General features: G+C 40.0%; 1 protein-coding gene across 5 annotated transcripts in view; it reads left to right on the top strand.

Annotated features, from left to right (window-relative positions):
• Positions 1-15,075, top strand: part of GABPA (GA binding protein transcription factor subunit alpha) — a 43,178-nt gene that overhangs the window by 2,538 nt on the left and 25,565 nt on the right. For all 5 annotated transcript variants that reach the window (XM_090060263.1, XM_090060296.1, XM_090060286.1 and 2 more), the window contains exons 2-4: positions 182-282; positions 6,153-6,297; positions 9,638-9,722. In XM_090060263.1, coding sequence (XP_089916389.1) covers positions 206-282; positions 6,153-6,297; positions 9,638-9,722 — 307 coding nt within the window. In that variant the 5' untranslated portion in view covers positions 182-205. The remainder of the gene's footprint in view (positions 1-181; positions 283-6,152; positions 6,298-9,637; positions 9,723-15,075) is intronic.

Here is a 15,075-nt window from a genome sequence, read left to right on the forward strand (position 1 = left end):
TAGATACTGTATAGTTTCCACGTTACCCTCCCACTATTCTGATTGTGTAAGTTGGATCTCCAATGGAAACATTTTTTAAGTTACGTACTTTATTGCAAAAATTCATGTTGTTGGGAAACTAGTGTTCAAATATTAATTGTTTATATTTCATGAAATTTCTTCTACAATTTCTCTATTTCAGGTCTGTAGTTGAAGCGTTTTAGCCATGACTAAAAGAGATACAGAGGAGCTGATAGAAATAGAAATTGATGGAACTGAGAAACAGGAGTGCACAGAAGAAAGGTATGTGTTTTAAATTAGTGCTCAGTCTGAGTCGTAAGGCTTCAAGTAACTGCTGCTACTTGAAATCAGTTTGTCTTGTTGCTGTTTTCAGCAGGGAGGTGCAGTGCTTCAGACCTGGGCAAAGGAAGGTTAGGCAGCTGTCACTTGAACTTGTTTGTTAGTCTATGCAATAGGAAACCAAAATATAGCAGATGTAATAGTGTTAGCATGACCTGGAGTATCCTGTTTTTGGTATGTGTTACTGCAACTTCTAATCCCTCTTGCCACATTGCAAAAATGTCTTCTCCATTAGCACGTTCACTTTAGCTTGCTTAACCTTTTCCCTAACACCTTTTGCCCTGAGGTAAAACCTTTCCCACTGTGCAATAGGAAATGTATTTTGTTCAATTATAATTGTTTCTCTGCCATTTTGTTCCTAGTTCTATGCGTTTCATCTCTCCCATTCTTCACTTTGCTTTCGCTTTCTTGATAACCCTGTTTGTGTTTTTTGCAAGCTCTTAAATATCATCATAACCCTCTGTAACCAACATGGAAGCATCCAAGTCCAGCCCTCCCTCACTTCTCCGTCAATGCCAGTCATACCACCCAAAAACTTTTAAATAAAGCAGAAAGGCAAGATAACTGATCCATTTATATTAACATTTGAAACAGTATTGCTTGAAACAGCTGTTTGACTTCTTCAGCTCCTAATTAGTTCTCATTTTCCTGTTCAAATCTCTTTCTGTTTAATTGCCTCAGTCTTTACTTTCAAGCAAAAAGTAATCATGACTGACTTTTCAAGAGCTTACCTTATACATTAGTCTTTTTCCTTGGTGACGATCTTATTTCTGAGCAACGTGGTAGCCTCTCCTAAGTCTGAACTCCAAGTGTTTTATGTTTCTCAAAAACTGAGTAAACGCTTGTATTTTCCAATGTTCCCTCTGCTTGTAAGCAGAGAAGCCAGCTCCATAAATCTACAGGATGACCCCATGCTTGTGTCAGCCCATTTGAGCTATTGACAAAATTGAGGTCAGTTTTTCTGGGATGCCAATTGCTATATACTCTTTATATAGCAATTTTGGACCTTTTCAGTACACACATAGTTTTGTTTATTTTTAAGGTGAAAAGTTTCATCAATTAAAAAATGTAGACATTGTAAAAGTGATTTTTATGCCTGTTCCCTACCATAGGAGTTTAGGCTTCATTCATTGACTAAGGTTCCTAAGCAAGTTACTAATTTATTCTGCTGTTTCTGTTTTTCCTTTTTATATATAAAAATGGGGTTGATAGTCACATGTCTTCAGTTTTTGGAAGCTGCGGTCACAACCACAATACTTGCAAGTCCTGGAATACCCTGATTCTCATTAAGCCTTCATCAGGACTGATGTCTGCCTTGCAGGCAAGAATTGACTCCTTGAAAATTTAGAGGAGAAAATCAGTAAATGAAAAGTTGGGCAGCAGCTCACCTGCTTCGCTAGATTTGCGTAGAGGCTGTCAGCATCGTTCTTACCTTTTAGGTGAACTTTCAGCCTATTATCTCTCTAGCCTATTCATTCTTGCTGCTTTTACCTTTCTTCAGTTCACCTTCACTTGCCTGTCACCATTTGACTGTCATACTCTGCTATGTCCTTGTTCCCGCTTCATCCTGTTGCTCTCCCTGGTTTCCCCTGGAGGGATGTTAGGACTTGACAAAGTTCTCCCAACTGCTGTGGGGTCTTCTGGTTCCAGCATTCCAGCCCTTTCCCACAACAAGCAATTTTCCTCCTGCGTATGAACAGACGAGAGAAGGATTTTGGTTACAGGAACTATTTTTGATACTTTAACAGCAATATCACCAGGGATCCTGGTTTTCCTTGATTTAAAAAATCCCACATTTTCTGACTTAATATCCCCTCCCCCTCGCCAAAATTCACATTTTTCTATGATTAAAATGACACACACACACACACTTTGTTGTTGTCAGAGAAAATGAGGCTCCCTGAACATCACCACCACTATCAACACCCAGAATTAATTATTTTCTGCAGTTATGCCTGTCATGCTAAAAGGGCCTTCAAAGCCAAATTTGATCAAACAAGAATGCAAGCATTTGGATTGTCGTCAGCTTATTGTTGATTACAAATCGTATTAATGTATTATTTATGGAAATAGCCTGCATCTTACTTATAAAGCAACATGCAAAGCAAAATAAGCAAATAAAGCAAAATTAAAGCAGCATATAAAGCAAAATAAGAATCTTAATTCCAACACATGTAATGATGGCAGATTTTTGGTGTATTATAGCTGTGTAGACAAAAGCTATCTTCCAACATTCCTTCAAAATAGTTAAACAATTGACAGGTATGCAATTTTTTTGGTCATCTGCCTCCAGTTGGATTTGTCTTTAAGATCAGTCCATAGTACTTAGATATAAAAGCCTCCTTTTCAAAATTATTTTATTTTTAATGCTTTTATAATAAAAGATGATATTTTATGTTATAATTATATTGTGATAAAATATATGTACTTTACGTACAATATTATAAATCTGAGGGCCAGATGAGTGGTGCAGGGCCAGTTTATGGGCAGGTTTGGGCCCTGGGGCCCAGAACCACTCCTTTCCTGCTTTGTATACCAGGATTGGGTCTTGGGGGGCTGGCGCTTGCCCTCCCCACATCATACACTGGGTTTGTGGCCCAGCACCACCATCACCTCCTGCCCTGCATGTGATGGGATTGGGCCCTGGGGCATGTTGCTGCCCTTGCTCAGCCCTGTGTGCTGGGGTCAGGCACCCAATCCAGTGTGCAGGACCCAAGTCTCCCCATAGGTGTGGAAATTGGGCAATGAGGTACCAGTGCCACTGTTCCACCACCACCAAATTTCTAGACCCTTGGGGGAGCCCTGTGGGCTTGGTGACATAAAACCAAGGGCCAGATTTGGCCCATAGGCTGGGAATTGAGCATTCCTAATACAAAATGGTTGACACAGGAAGGCAAGACTTTAACAATTAACTATTTAACTTATTTGCTTTCAGTTCCTGAGTTTTGTAAGTAACATGAAAATGGAAAAAACCTTAACTGGGTTTTAGAATAAGGCTTTTTGGCCTTTTTTCCCTTTTAATATTTTTTTCAGTTTGTGTAAATATAAAAAGTAAAATAGGATAAAATAGATCAGCAGAGCTCTGTGTGGGGAACAGAAACTGCTTCTGTAGAGCTCTTGTTAGGTGGGCTTTGTCCTAAAAAATGGGTGTTTCCTAATGTTTCCTGGCTTCCTTGAACATCTCTAGTTCTTTTATCTGATGTTCTTAAAGCAAATTGTGCAAGCATTATCTTCAGTTAATGGGTGGGCAAGGAGGAAGGAGGAGAGTAAAGAAGAATATCTGCCAGTAAAATGTGTATCTGTCTTTGAGATCAGAATTCTGTTTCCACCTTTGCCACAAACCTCCTATATATGTTTAGTGAGATGCTTTAAAGTATTCTGCCCACCTCCTTCAGTGACCTTGTTTGGAAAGTTTGCTTTTCCGTGTTCTACCAGCTGCAGGATGCATAGTGACTTTGAGAAATGTTTATTTCTTCCATTATAACTTCTTGATTCTGTAACCTTGGGTTTTTCATGGGGAGGGTCAGAGGTAGTATTGGTTTCACTGACTGTTTTCAGAACTGTTTTTTAAAATGTACTGTTTTTAACCATTGACAGCAATATTTTGCACTTCATATTTTTGTTGTAATTGGTCAAAGGGATATGTATTATAAAAGTGGTAAAAACAAATTTTTTAAAACAGCTTTTTGTGTGATTTCCATACCATTTTATTCAGTTATCTAAGCACTGTTCATAAGATAAAGATAATTTTAAAAGCTGCTTAGTTACTGTCTTATTTTCTTCAAATATATCTGCTTCATTCTGAGGGAGAATATTTCTTGTCAGAGTATATATATGTAAATTACTCATTACTCAAACTTTTATCTTCCAAGATTGAAGAGAGATGCATTTCCTTGACCTCCTTAGTATATCTGGCCAAAATTTTAAGCAGCATCTAAACAAAGGCTTTTAACTTACAAGTCGATTGCAGTCTTAGCTGTGGAGGGTTTATATAATCCCCAAGGACCCATTCTAAGTTTGCGGTTTGATTGTAATAATTAGTAATTTAAATAAGGGAATGAACAGGAAGATGATAAAATCTGCAGAAGATGCAAATTATATAGGTTAGTCGGAACTAGAAGAGCGGTGAACATTAAAGGAACATAATGAGACGTGGAAGTTAGGCATCTTGTTAGTAGATGAGCAAATGCATTGCAGTGCACACTGGAAGGAATTCTTTAAACTGCTGTATCCCATTGCCAGTTGTATCACGAATAACTACTCAGGAAAGAGACTTGGGTGTCATTTATAAAAATATCTATTCAGTATACAGCCCTCCTCACCAAAGTACAAATCATAAGAGTTTAGAGAGAACTGGAATAAAATATAGCTTCATTTTCAGTCCTGTAAATCAGTTGTTCTCCTTTCCATAATGATGTTCTATTTCAGTAATTTTATTTCAAAAAAGAAATAGTGAGGATTTTTAGTTGAGTGCCCAAAATTGGAAGTCTTTTCTTGGCTGGCATGGATTAGACAGTTCTGAAAATATGAAGACTGATATTTTGGAGAAGATGTTAATGGAACTATGATAAATGTATACAGAATACCACATCATGCTGAGACAGGTGCATAGAAAACTCGTGGTTACTTTTGGTCCTGTTACACAGAGACATTTAATGAAATAGAGAAAGCATTCTGACTGCTTGTCTAATCCAGTACAGGTATTCTTACGTTAAGTAAAATTTTCTCTATTTGGTAACTGGACTGTTAAAGTGTTTCATGTAGGTATGTTTCTGTCCATTGCACTTAATTTATACAATACTTGTTTACTGAAAGAGCAATAGTGTTGCAGATACCTGAAGTGCAAAGGAGTAGAAATCCAGTTTATATTGATCATAACATAATTACATAATTGTCATCAGAAAAAAAGAAGAGTACTTCATTTTAAAGCATTGAGAGCAGCTTTTTTCCTACTCGTCTCAGCTTGTACATGTGACTTGTCTTGATCTTAAACTTAAAAAAAAAAGTTAATTAGGTATAGCTCTTAAACATTTTAAGAACAGATACTAAAACTATAAATGTACTCTTCCACCTGAAAAGTAGAATACTTATTACATACACACTACTTGCAAGTTACTTAGAGCTAATAGGTTTTTGATAACTTAATCTGTACTAAATAATTACCAGAAAGTAGTTTTAATATTTTTAGAAGATCCTATTCCTCCTGTTCATTCATTTTTTCTGCTCAGAATAGGCTAGGATTTCTTTAGAATGATTCTCAAATCTCTTGGAGTTGAATGTAACAGTATTCTTTGTCCAAGATGAGAGCGGCTTTCAGTACAATATAAACATTTCAGAAGTTATCATTGGGTTTTGTGTAAGTTAAATTCTTAATCCTTTTTTAACTACCGCTTTTATTAGTATTGAAACCAGAGCCGGCCTCAGTGGTGAACCTAGGGTGCTGTGGTCATGCAAACACGTGTGAGCAACCCATGCTCACAGCAACTCTCTTCCCCTGTCCTAGCCAATCCCCGCTTCTTGCAGGAAGAACAGTACCTAGCTGGCTCGCTGCCTCCATCTGCTGGGAGCAGCAGGGTACTTGCCTGGCGCACCATACTGCTCTGCTTGTCTGCCGAACTGTGCTGTGTGTCCCTGCCTCTGCCACAGCAGTGCTGCTGACTTGGGGGCAGGGGAAGGAGGAGGGGACACCAAAATAAGAGTTCCCCTAGAGCGCTGTTTTCTCTGAGGCCAGCTCTGATTGAAACCCATAGTTATTGCATTTTGAAAGCTCTTTATGTTCATTTAGCAATTCTTGTATTCTTTTGGTTTTTAAGCATTGTTGAGCAGACATACACGACAGCAGAATTTGTGAGCCAGGCTATTGACATCAATGAACCAATTGGAAATCTTAAGAAGTTGTTGGAACCAAGACTACAGTGTTCCTTGGATGCACATGAAATCTGCCTACAGGATATTCAGGTAAAGCAAAGAGGGGTTGAAAAACTGCATTTGAGAACTCTGCTTTGAGAACATTTCTGTATATTCAATCCCTCCCTTCTGCTCTGATGTTGGCTTGGAGTATAACATGTTTTATTTGGTACGTAGGTTCCAGTTAAGGGTCTAATCTTGCAAATGTCTGGCTCATCGTCAGCTTGATACTGTTTAATACATGTACTCTGATTACTAATTCACTGCAAATAAAACTGGATGACTTTCAGGGTTTCTGTGGGAATTTTCTGAATGATCGAGCTTAGAGGCAGGGGGTGGGGGGAAAGAGGCATGGTTCTGAAAATAAGTACACTACCTTTCATAATATACTTAAAATCAAATAGCTTGATTGTTTCCTACAATGCCAGTGTTTCTTTGAGATACTGTTTTCAGGCTTCCTGAATCCAGAAGCGAGAAAAGTACTTACAACAGTTTTGTTTTCTGGTATTTCTAGGCATACTTCTAAAAAATAATAATAATTTCATGACATGTTCCTGTGAAGCTGAAAGTATGATGCATAGTCATGGTTCACTGTGTAGGAAGAATGTATATTGGCATACCTATTTGGTTATTCTCTACCAAATTATTGCTGCATGTGTAAGTGGAGACACTAACACATGCTATATTGTACTGACTGAAGGATGGGGGTTCCTGGAGCTAAAAGAGGTTTCCTTCCAGTTACTCAGCAGAGGAAATAATGGACTTTGTTTAGGCTGATGTTTATCTTATGTAGTAGATGAGCGTGCGATCACTCTGATCCTTCTTTAGGTAGGCCTCTCTTTAAAATATTTTTGAGTTTGCAAAATAATTACAAGTATGTGGTTTTTCAGGAAAAAAAGTGGAGAAACCGAATAGCAGAATCTTACATGGGAAAATATGTAATCTTGCTAGCCTCAGTCCTTAAAATTGAATGTGGGTAGCTTAACAAAAGAACACTCACTGGATATATTTAGTTATATTTCTTATAAAGGTGTGTTACTTAATGACTTTAGCATAATTAAAAGATCAAATATATTTTGTAGAAAAAGCATCAAGCTAGTCAGGGCATGATTGGATATTAACATACAAATTAAAATTTGTATCTATCTGAAGTTGTATGTGATGTTATGATGGTGGGGTAGTAACTGTCAGAAGCTAAGCTTTATTTTTGTGTTAGTTGAGTTGTTCCATGGGAATAGTGCTGACATAGGGAGACCCTGAGAGAATAATTCCTGTTATAGAAAGTTAACTTTATATTGTTACTTCAGAACTCAGGGAAAATGTGAAATTTTGTTTACTAAAACTGCAAATTACTTTTCCTGCCCCTCCCCTTTTTTATATTCATTTAGATCTGATTTTTTTAACCTTGTTTTGTAACCATTTTTAAGACCACATTCATTATCCCATTTTTTCCCTTTATGGTGATCTGCAAGTGATGAATAGTTAGAACTGGTGAATATATTGCAAAATGGGTTTTAAAGGTTTACACGAAAATTTCTGTATGTTTAAAGTCACAACTAAGAAAGCTAAAAGATGCAACATTAACTGATAATGTTGCATTTGGAAGTAGCAAAATGAAAATGTTAGTAAACCTAGTAAAATTCTCTATTGTGAACAGTATTTTTGTTTTGCTAATTTAACTTTTCCAAGGCAGATGTACCTAAGGGCAGTCATGAAAGTCTATTGTATAAAAAGAACATTTCTACTCTTGCTTGGGCCCCTTTTAGGATTGTGATGAGAAATTGATGCCTCCTTCCCTTTTTAGTATCTTATTTGATACTGTGATGATGAAAGGAGGAGAAAGAGGAGGCACCCTATAGAGCCAAATAAATAATTTGGCACTCTTGTAGTAGAAATGCTTTTTTTGTAATGAATATTATCTTGATGTTCCTAGAATTGACTACATTTTACCAGCATGTAAAATGGAAGTAGGTGATGAGAAAAATAAATTTTCCTCTTGCTAGAGAGAGAAAGAAGCAGAAAAAGGTATTTTTATTGACATAAAAGGATTAGAATCCAGTGAAAACAGCTCTGAGCTTGTTCCATGTAACAATTACAAGTGACAAATGAGTGATTGGAGCTTTTAGCTCTGATCACTGGATCTTCTGGACATCAGGGCTAGATGCAGGTATTCAAAAAATCTCAGGCGCAATCAAATCTGATTTAGGCAGTTTTGTGTAAGTGACATAGTTTAGATCAGTATGAACAGACCACACATTTGCCTTTGGTGGTGGACAAATCTTAGACTGGGTTCTGCCACTTTTAAACCAGTCTGTGTGCCAAACTTCTTTTACAGATATAGACCGGCTTTGAGTGCCAAACCACTTTTCTGGTACAGATATAGACTGGTTTCCAATCACTTATATCAATAAGAATGTAATGTCTGTATCTAGCCCAGGTAGTTAGACTCTGATAAAAATATCCCTTCCTCCATCTGTCACCCCTCTTGTGTTCCATGTGGTGGCTAGAAGGTGGTAGGTTGCTTTGAACTCTGTTGCATTAGAAAAAAACAGTTCTATCATACATTTTTTGATATATGGTTATGATACATGCTTTGTTACAGAAAGGTTAATCTATATAAGAGAAGAGTGTTGTAATGTAACAAAGGGTGTTGGTCCTTGTCAGATTTGCATTTAGAGATTAATCAAAATTGGTGTGGCAAGATATAAGATTTCCAGGGTTGTATAGCTAAGGAGGCAAAGGTTGTCTAGGCAACTGTCTTTGGTCATTGTCCTGGGGTGAACCGTTAAGTAGCTTTGCTAAAGAAATATTGTAAACTTTAAAAAGAAATCACTTTTGTGTGAAAATATTAAATGTATTGTTGCAGTTACCAGTTTGGATCAGAAAGAGGTATTTTACTTTATTTCCTTGCTTCCTACTATTTGATAATACATTATTTTTCTGTAGTTTGACTATCTCATCTGTGTGCTGAGGTTTATCAAGAACATTAGGGAGGGAAAACATACTCCAGAACAAAGGCACTAAAAATTGAGAAACATCCAAGTGCAAAGGTATGATTCCTGGAACCTATTGTGGTCTCATTGGACCCCAGGTTGAAAGAGTCACTTTAAGCATTATTCTTCTACATTGAAGCTCTTTTAAATAGTTGAAGTAACATTTTCAGGGGTGAGTATAGAGGAATAATTTGTCTAAATGGTTGTAAAGAAACCTGTTTATTTATCTAGCTAAAGAGTGCGTTATTCATGCAATCTTAATTTTTAAAAAGTTGATTTCTTTAGTTGTATTGTGTGAAAGCCTGGCAAATTTGAAGGTATAGCACTTAACGTACAAGAAAACTTTCTGAATGTTTTGTGATGCTAATCATTTTTTTTTTTTAAATCTCCTCATTAAGCTGGACCCAGATCGCAGTCTCTTTGATCAAGGAGTGAAAACAGATGGAACAGTGCAGCTTAGTGTACAAGTAATATCCAGGCAAGGTAAACAATTAAATGTTTTATTTGCTGTAGTCTAGAATAAGCTTTATCGTAAATACCTTCATGCAAAAATGCTGTTTTTGAATTGTAATATTTAAAATGTAACTGTATGATTCATGCTGCTACAGGATGAATATTGCATTGTACCATGGGTTTATTTGATTGTAATTAAAATGTATCGTGGCCTGAAGCTACCTCAGCCCAAAATGTGTTACTCTCCTCTAGTGAGGGAACCAATGGGATGGTAATGGAACTCCTCAGTACCCTGCATGTGAGGACTTTCAGTGGCGATAAGCAGTAGCTCACTGGACAAAATACCTGGGAACATGAAAGATAATTGCCACCAGCTAGTTTAGGCTATCTCAGTAAAACACATGTCCTGGACTACCTTACAAATACTTAAATTATGGGGGGTACTGGCACAAGTAAATACGCACAAAAATTCTGAAGCAAAAAGGTTACGGTCATCATCTGTTTGCTAGCTCTTGGGATACCATATTGAAATAAGCCGTTGTGACAGATGACAAGGATCTGCAATCTGATTTATGTACTCCTTTTTTGTGACATCAGTCAAGAAGTTCCCCTGTTAACTCTCTATTTGCCACATCCCTAGCAACTGTCATCTCCAGTCACATTTACAGTGCATATATTTTTGAATGGCTTCAGCTATTGAAGGGGAATCTGAATACTGGCTTTTGGGACAAGTATGGAAAAATATTAGTTTTTGATTATGCTTGTCCATATAAGTAGTTCCTGTTAGAAAAGGGTCTCTACCATCCATCTCCACAAATGAAGTCTAGCAAAATCTGGGAGTTGCCCAACTGTAGTAGCTTTGCAGCCCATGTGTAGTTTAAATTGATGCTATATTATCCTTTGTAAAAAAGGATGTTTCGACAAGGTTCTTGTTTTAGAGGTAATGTTGTGAGTCAAGTTTCTAAGAGTTAGAGTTGTAAGATTTTATGCATGCAGAGGTAGGTTACTTTCTGGACATAAAGTACTGTAGTAGGATCCCTCCGTAGTGGGACTTACAAATGATGCAGACGCATGTCTGAAGGAATTGGGAAAATATCTGTTAATTCAGGAGGGACCTACATAGAAAGTAAACAAATTACATAGATTTTTATTTTAGAATACTTAAAAGTTAACGTACTGTAAGGGTATTGGTAGCTTGGAGAAGGATTGAATACTTGTTTAGGGTAATAGGACTGGTAGGCCTCCTGGGCTATCAAATCCAGTTGGTTGCAATTAGAGGTAAGTGTTAACTAGGACAGCTCTGGAGCCTTCAAAGTCACCACTGCAGACACTTTCCCACAACTATAAAGAACTGTATTCAAAACACCTGTAAATATTAGAGCTGTGCAAAGCTTTGGGTGCTGATTCGATTCAAAGGAGATTTGGCCAGATTTGGTGGCTAGATCTCCAAATCCAAATCAAATCAATGGACCAGTAAAAAGATTCAAATTGATTTGAAGCTCTCCAAATCTTTGGAAGAGATTCAGAGAGCTTCAATGATTTGGACAGTCTGTGCTGGCTGCAGCAGAGAGCTAGAGCTGGACTTGGAGCTGGTAAGTGAGGGTTGGGGTTACGGACCATGGGAGACCCCTGCGAGGCCCCATCCCCTGCCTGCTCCCCAGCCCTCTCAAGTGCCCCCCAACCACTCTCCCAACCTCCTCAGCCTGCCCCACCTGCCCCAGCTCCCAGTGCTTTAAAAAAAAGCCCTGACTCACTGGGGGGTGGGGGGGTGCCAGGAACTGGGGCAGGTGGGGCAGCCATTGCCAGGCTGGAGGAGTTGGCGGGGGATGGGCCTGGGTGATTTGGAGATTCGGCTGCTGCCTCAATTAGAATCAATTTGGGACAGTGATTTGAATCAACAAATCAAATCACTGTCCCCCAAATCGGCCAAATCCGGATCCAAAGCAAATACTAGCTGTTTCTCACAGGCCTAGTATGAATGTGACACAAAAGCAGAAACCAAGGATGCTGTCAACACCCTGGCACTACAAGATTTTGTAGCTTGTAAATATATGTTAAGAAGATCCCAGGAAAAAGACCATGCACTGTGGTAGAGAGAAGGACAAAAACGTCATCAGGCATCAAGGACAACAAAAAGTCCTTTTTCAGATATGTGGGGAGCCGGAGGAAAAGCAAGGGCAATGTTGGACCCCTGCTAAACCAGATGGGGCAACTGACAACTGACGCCCAGGAAAAAGCCAGCCTATTCAATAGGTACTTTGCGTCAGTCTTTCATCAGTCACACGGGATGCCCATGCCTGCTATGGGACAGGGAAATCTGGGTGAGGGGGATCCCCTACCCTCCATCAATGCTGACCTCATGAAGGAACACCTTGAAAAGCTGGATACCTTCAAGTCAGCCGGCCCTGACAATCTGCACCCCAGGGTACTCAAGGAGCTGGCGAGCATCATAGCCCATCCCCTGGCACGGATCTTTGAAAACTCCTGGCGCTCTGGTGTAGTGCCTGAAGACTGGAAGAAGGCCAATGTGGTGCCGATCTTCAAGAAAGGGAGGAGAGTGGATCCGGCTAACTACAGGCCCATTAGCCTCACTTCTATCCTGGGGAAGATCTTAGAAAAGTTTATTAAGGAGGCCATCCTTGATGGACTGGCCCAGGCTAACATTCTAAGGGACAGCCAGCATGGGTTTGTTGCGGGTAGGTCTTGTTTGACCAATCTCATTTCCTTCTATGACCAGGTGACCTATCACCTGGACAAGGGAGAAGAGATTAATGTCATATATCTTGACTTCAAAAAAGCTTTTGATCTGGTATCCTATGATCACCTCTTGGCCAAACTGGCCAGTTGTGGCCTTGGCTCCACCATGATCCACTGGCTGGGAAATTGGCTTCGTGGTCGGACCCAGAGGGTTGTGATTGATGCCAGTCACTCATCGTGTTGCCCTGTGACCAGTGGGGTCCCTCAAGGCTCTGTCCTGGGACCCATCCTGTTCAACATCTTCATTAACGATGTGGACATTGGAGTCAGGAGTGGACTGGCCAAGTTTGCCGATGACACCAAACTTTGGGGCAAAGCATCCACGCCAGAAGATAGGCGGGTGATCCAGGCTGACCTGGACAAGCTCAGCAAATGGGCAGCTGAGAACCTGATGGTGTTTAACACCGAAAAATGCAAGGTTCTCCACCTTGGGAGGAAAAACCTGCAGCACCCTTGTAGGCTCGGCAGTGCTACGTTGGTTAGCACTACAGAAGAAAAAGACTTGGGGGTCATCATTGACCACAAGATGAACATGAGCCTGCAATGCAATGCTGCGGCTAGTAAAGCGACCAAAATGCTGGCATGCATCCATAGATGCTTCTCAAGCAAATCCCAGGACGTCATTCTCCCCTTGTACTCGGCCTTGGTGAGGCCGCAGCTGGAGTACTGCATCCAGTTTTGGGCTCCACAATTCAAAAAGGATGTGGAGAAGTTTGAGAAAGTCCAGAGGAGAGCCACGTGCATGATCAGAGGTCAGGAAAACAGATCTTACGATGACAGGCTGAGAGCCATGGGACTCTTTAGCCTGGAAAAGCGCAGGCTCAGGGGTGATCTGATGGCCACCTATAAGTTTTTCAGGGGTGACCACCAGGATCTGGGGGAACATCTGTTCACCAGAGCGCCCCGAGGGATGACGAGGTCGAACGGTCACAAACTCCTGCAAGACCGTTTCAGGCTGGACATAAGGAAGAATTTCTTTACTGTCCGAGCCCCCAAGGTCTGGAACAGTCTGCCAGGGGAGGTGGTTCAAGCACCTACATTGAACACCTTCAAGAGTAAATTGGATGCTTATCTTGCTGGGATCCTATGACCCCAGCTGACTTCCTGCCCTTTGGGCAGGGGGCTGGACTCGATGATCTCCCGAGGTCCCTTCCAGCCCTAATGTCTATGAAATCTATGAAAGTCATGGTTTCTGCCAATTTGACCTGTGGGAAAATTCTTTTTAGACCCCAGATTTGGCTACTGATATGACTCTGAGCAGAAGTGCAAGACTTTTAAGCCTGGGCTTTCTAAGTCTCTGAGTTTTCTAAGTATTGGTATAAGTATTAAGGCACTCAGTCAAAACCCCAAGTATTAGCAGAAGGCAGCATTCCCCAATGAAGAAGGTAGGAAAAAACCCTCAGAAGCCAGTAGCATTCATGAAAAGGGGGAAAATTTCTTCCTAGCCACACTTGGTTAATAGAAAAAGAATTTAGGCTTCGGATTATCAAATACCTTCCACTATACAAGAGCTACCTTCAGCTCAGAGACTGCAGACACCAGATTGCATATCACATATGCTGATGGGTGTCCCAGAACTTCCTATTCTGGCATTACCATCCCTTTCATAAACTTATCCAAATTCATCTCTAAGAGGCAGGTTCTTCATTCTACCACTTTGCTGGGGAGACCATTCCAAAACTCCACTTCTCTGACAGCAGTCTTGTAATTTCCAGTCTAAATTTATCCATAGCCAGTTTATAGCCATTTGATCTTAAGCTAGCAATGGCCTTTTTAGCCAAAAAAGCTTCTCTTTTTCCCTTCCTTAATATTTCCCCCACAAATTTGCTGGTAGAGAGTCCTCCTTAGTCTCTGTTGCTAAACTAAGCAAGCTGCTATAATTTTATACATAAGAAAATGTCTCAGTTCCCTTGACCATCTTAGTGACCTTCTTTGAACTCATAAAAACATTTTAAGTTTATTGTCTTTGAACACTGGTACCCAGAGCTGCACATAGAATTTTAAATGGAGTCTTAAAAAGTGCCACATACAGTGGTATTAGAGACTATATTGGCAGCATTCCATATGGCATGCCAGTCATACAAATAATTTCCCTACACATGCGTCCTCTGTTATACACCCTAAAATTGCATTAGTCTTTTTCATAGTTTCATTGCATTGGTTCATGTTCATCCTACAATCAACCAATACACCCAGGTTCCACTTCTGTTCCTCAGACATCTCCAGCCTGTGCATCTCCATCTTTCATAGATTTCATAGACATCAGGGCTGGAAGGGACCTTGGGAGATCATCAAGTCCAGCCCCCTGCCCAAAGGGCAGGAAGTCAGCTGGGGTCATAGGATCCCAGCAAGATAAGCATCCAATTTACTCTTGAAGGTATTCAATGTAGGTGCTTGAACCACCTCCGCTGCCAGACTGTTCCAGACCTTGGGGGCTTGGACAGTAAAGAAATTCTTCCTTATGTCCAGCCTGAAGCAGTCTTGCAGGAGTTTGTGACCATTCGACCTAGTCATTCCTTGGGGCGCTCTGGTGAACAAAAGTTCCATCAGATCACCCCTGAGCCTACGCTTTTCCAGGCTAAAGAGTCCCATGTCTCTTAGCCTATCATCATAAGATCTGTTTTCC

This window comes from Crocodylus siamensis, chromosome 1 (assembly GCF_052110815.1).
Source record: "Crocodylus siamensis isolate JL-2025a chromosome 1, ASM5211081v1, whole genome shotgun sequence".
In the NCBI taxonomy this organism is placed as follows: Eukaryota; Metazoa; Chordata; order Crocodylia; family Crocodylidae; genus Crocodylus; species Crocodylus siamensis.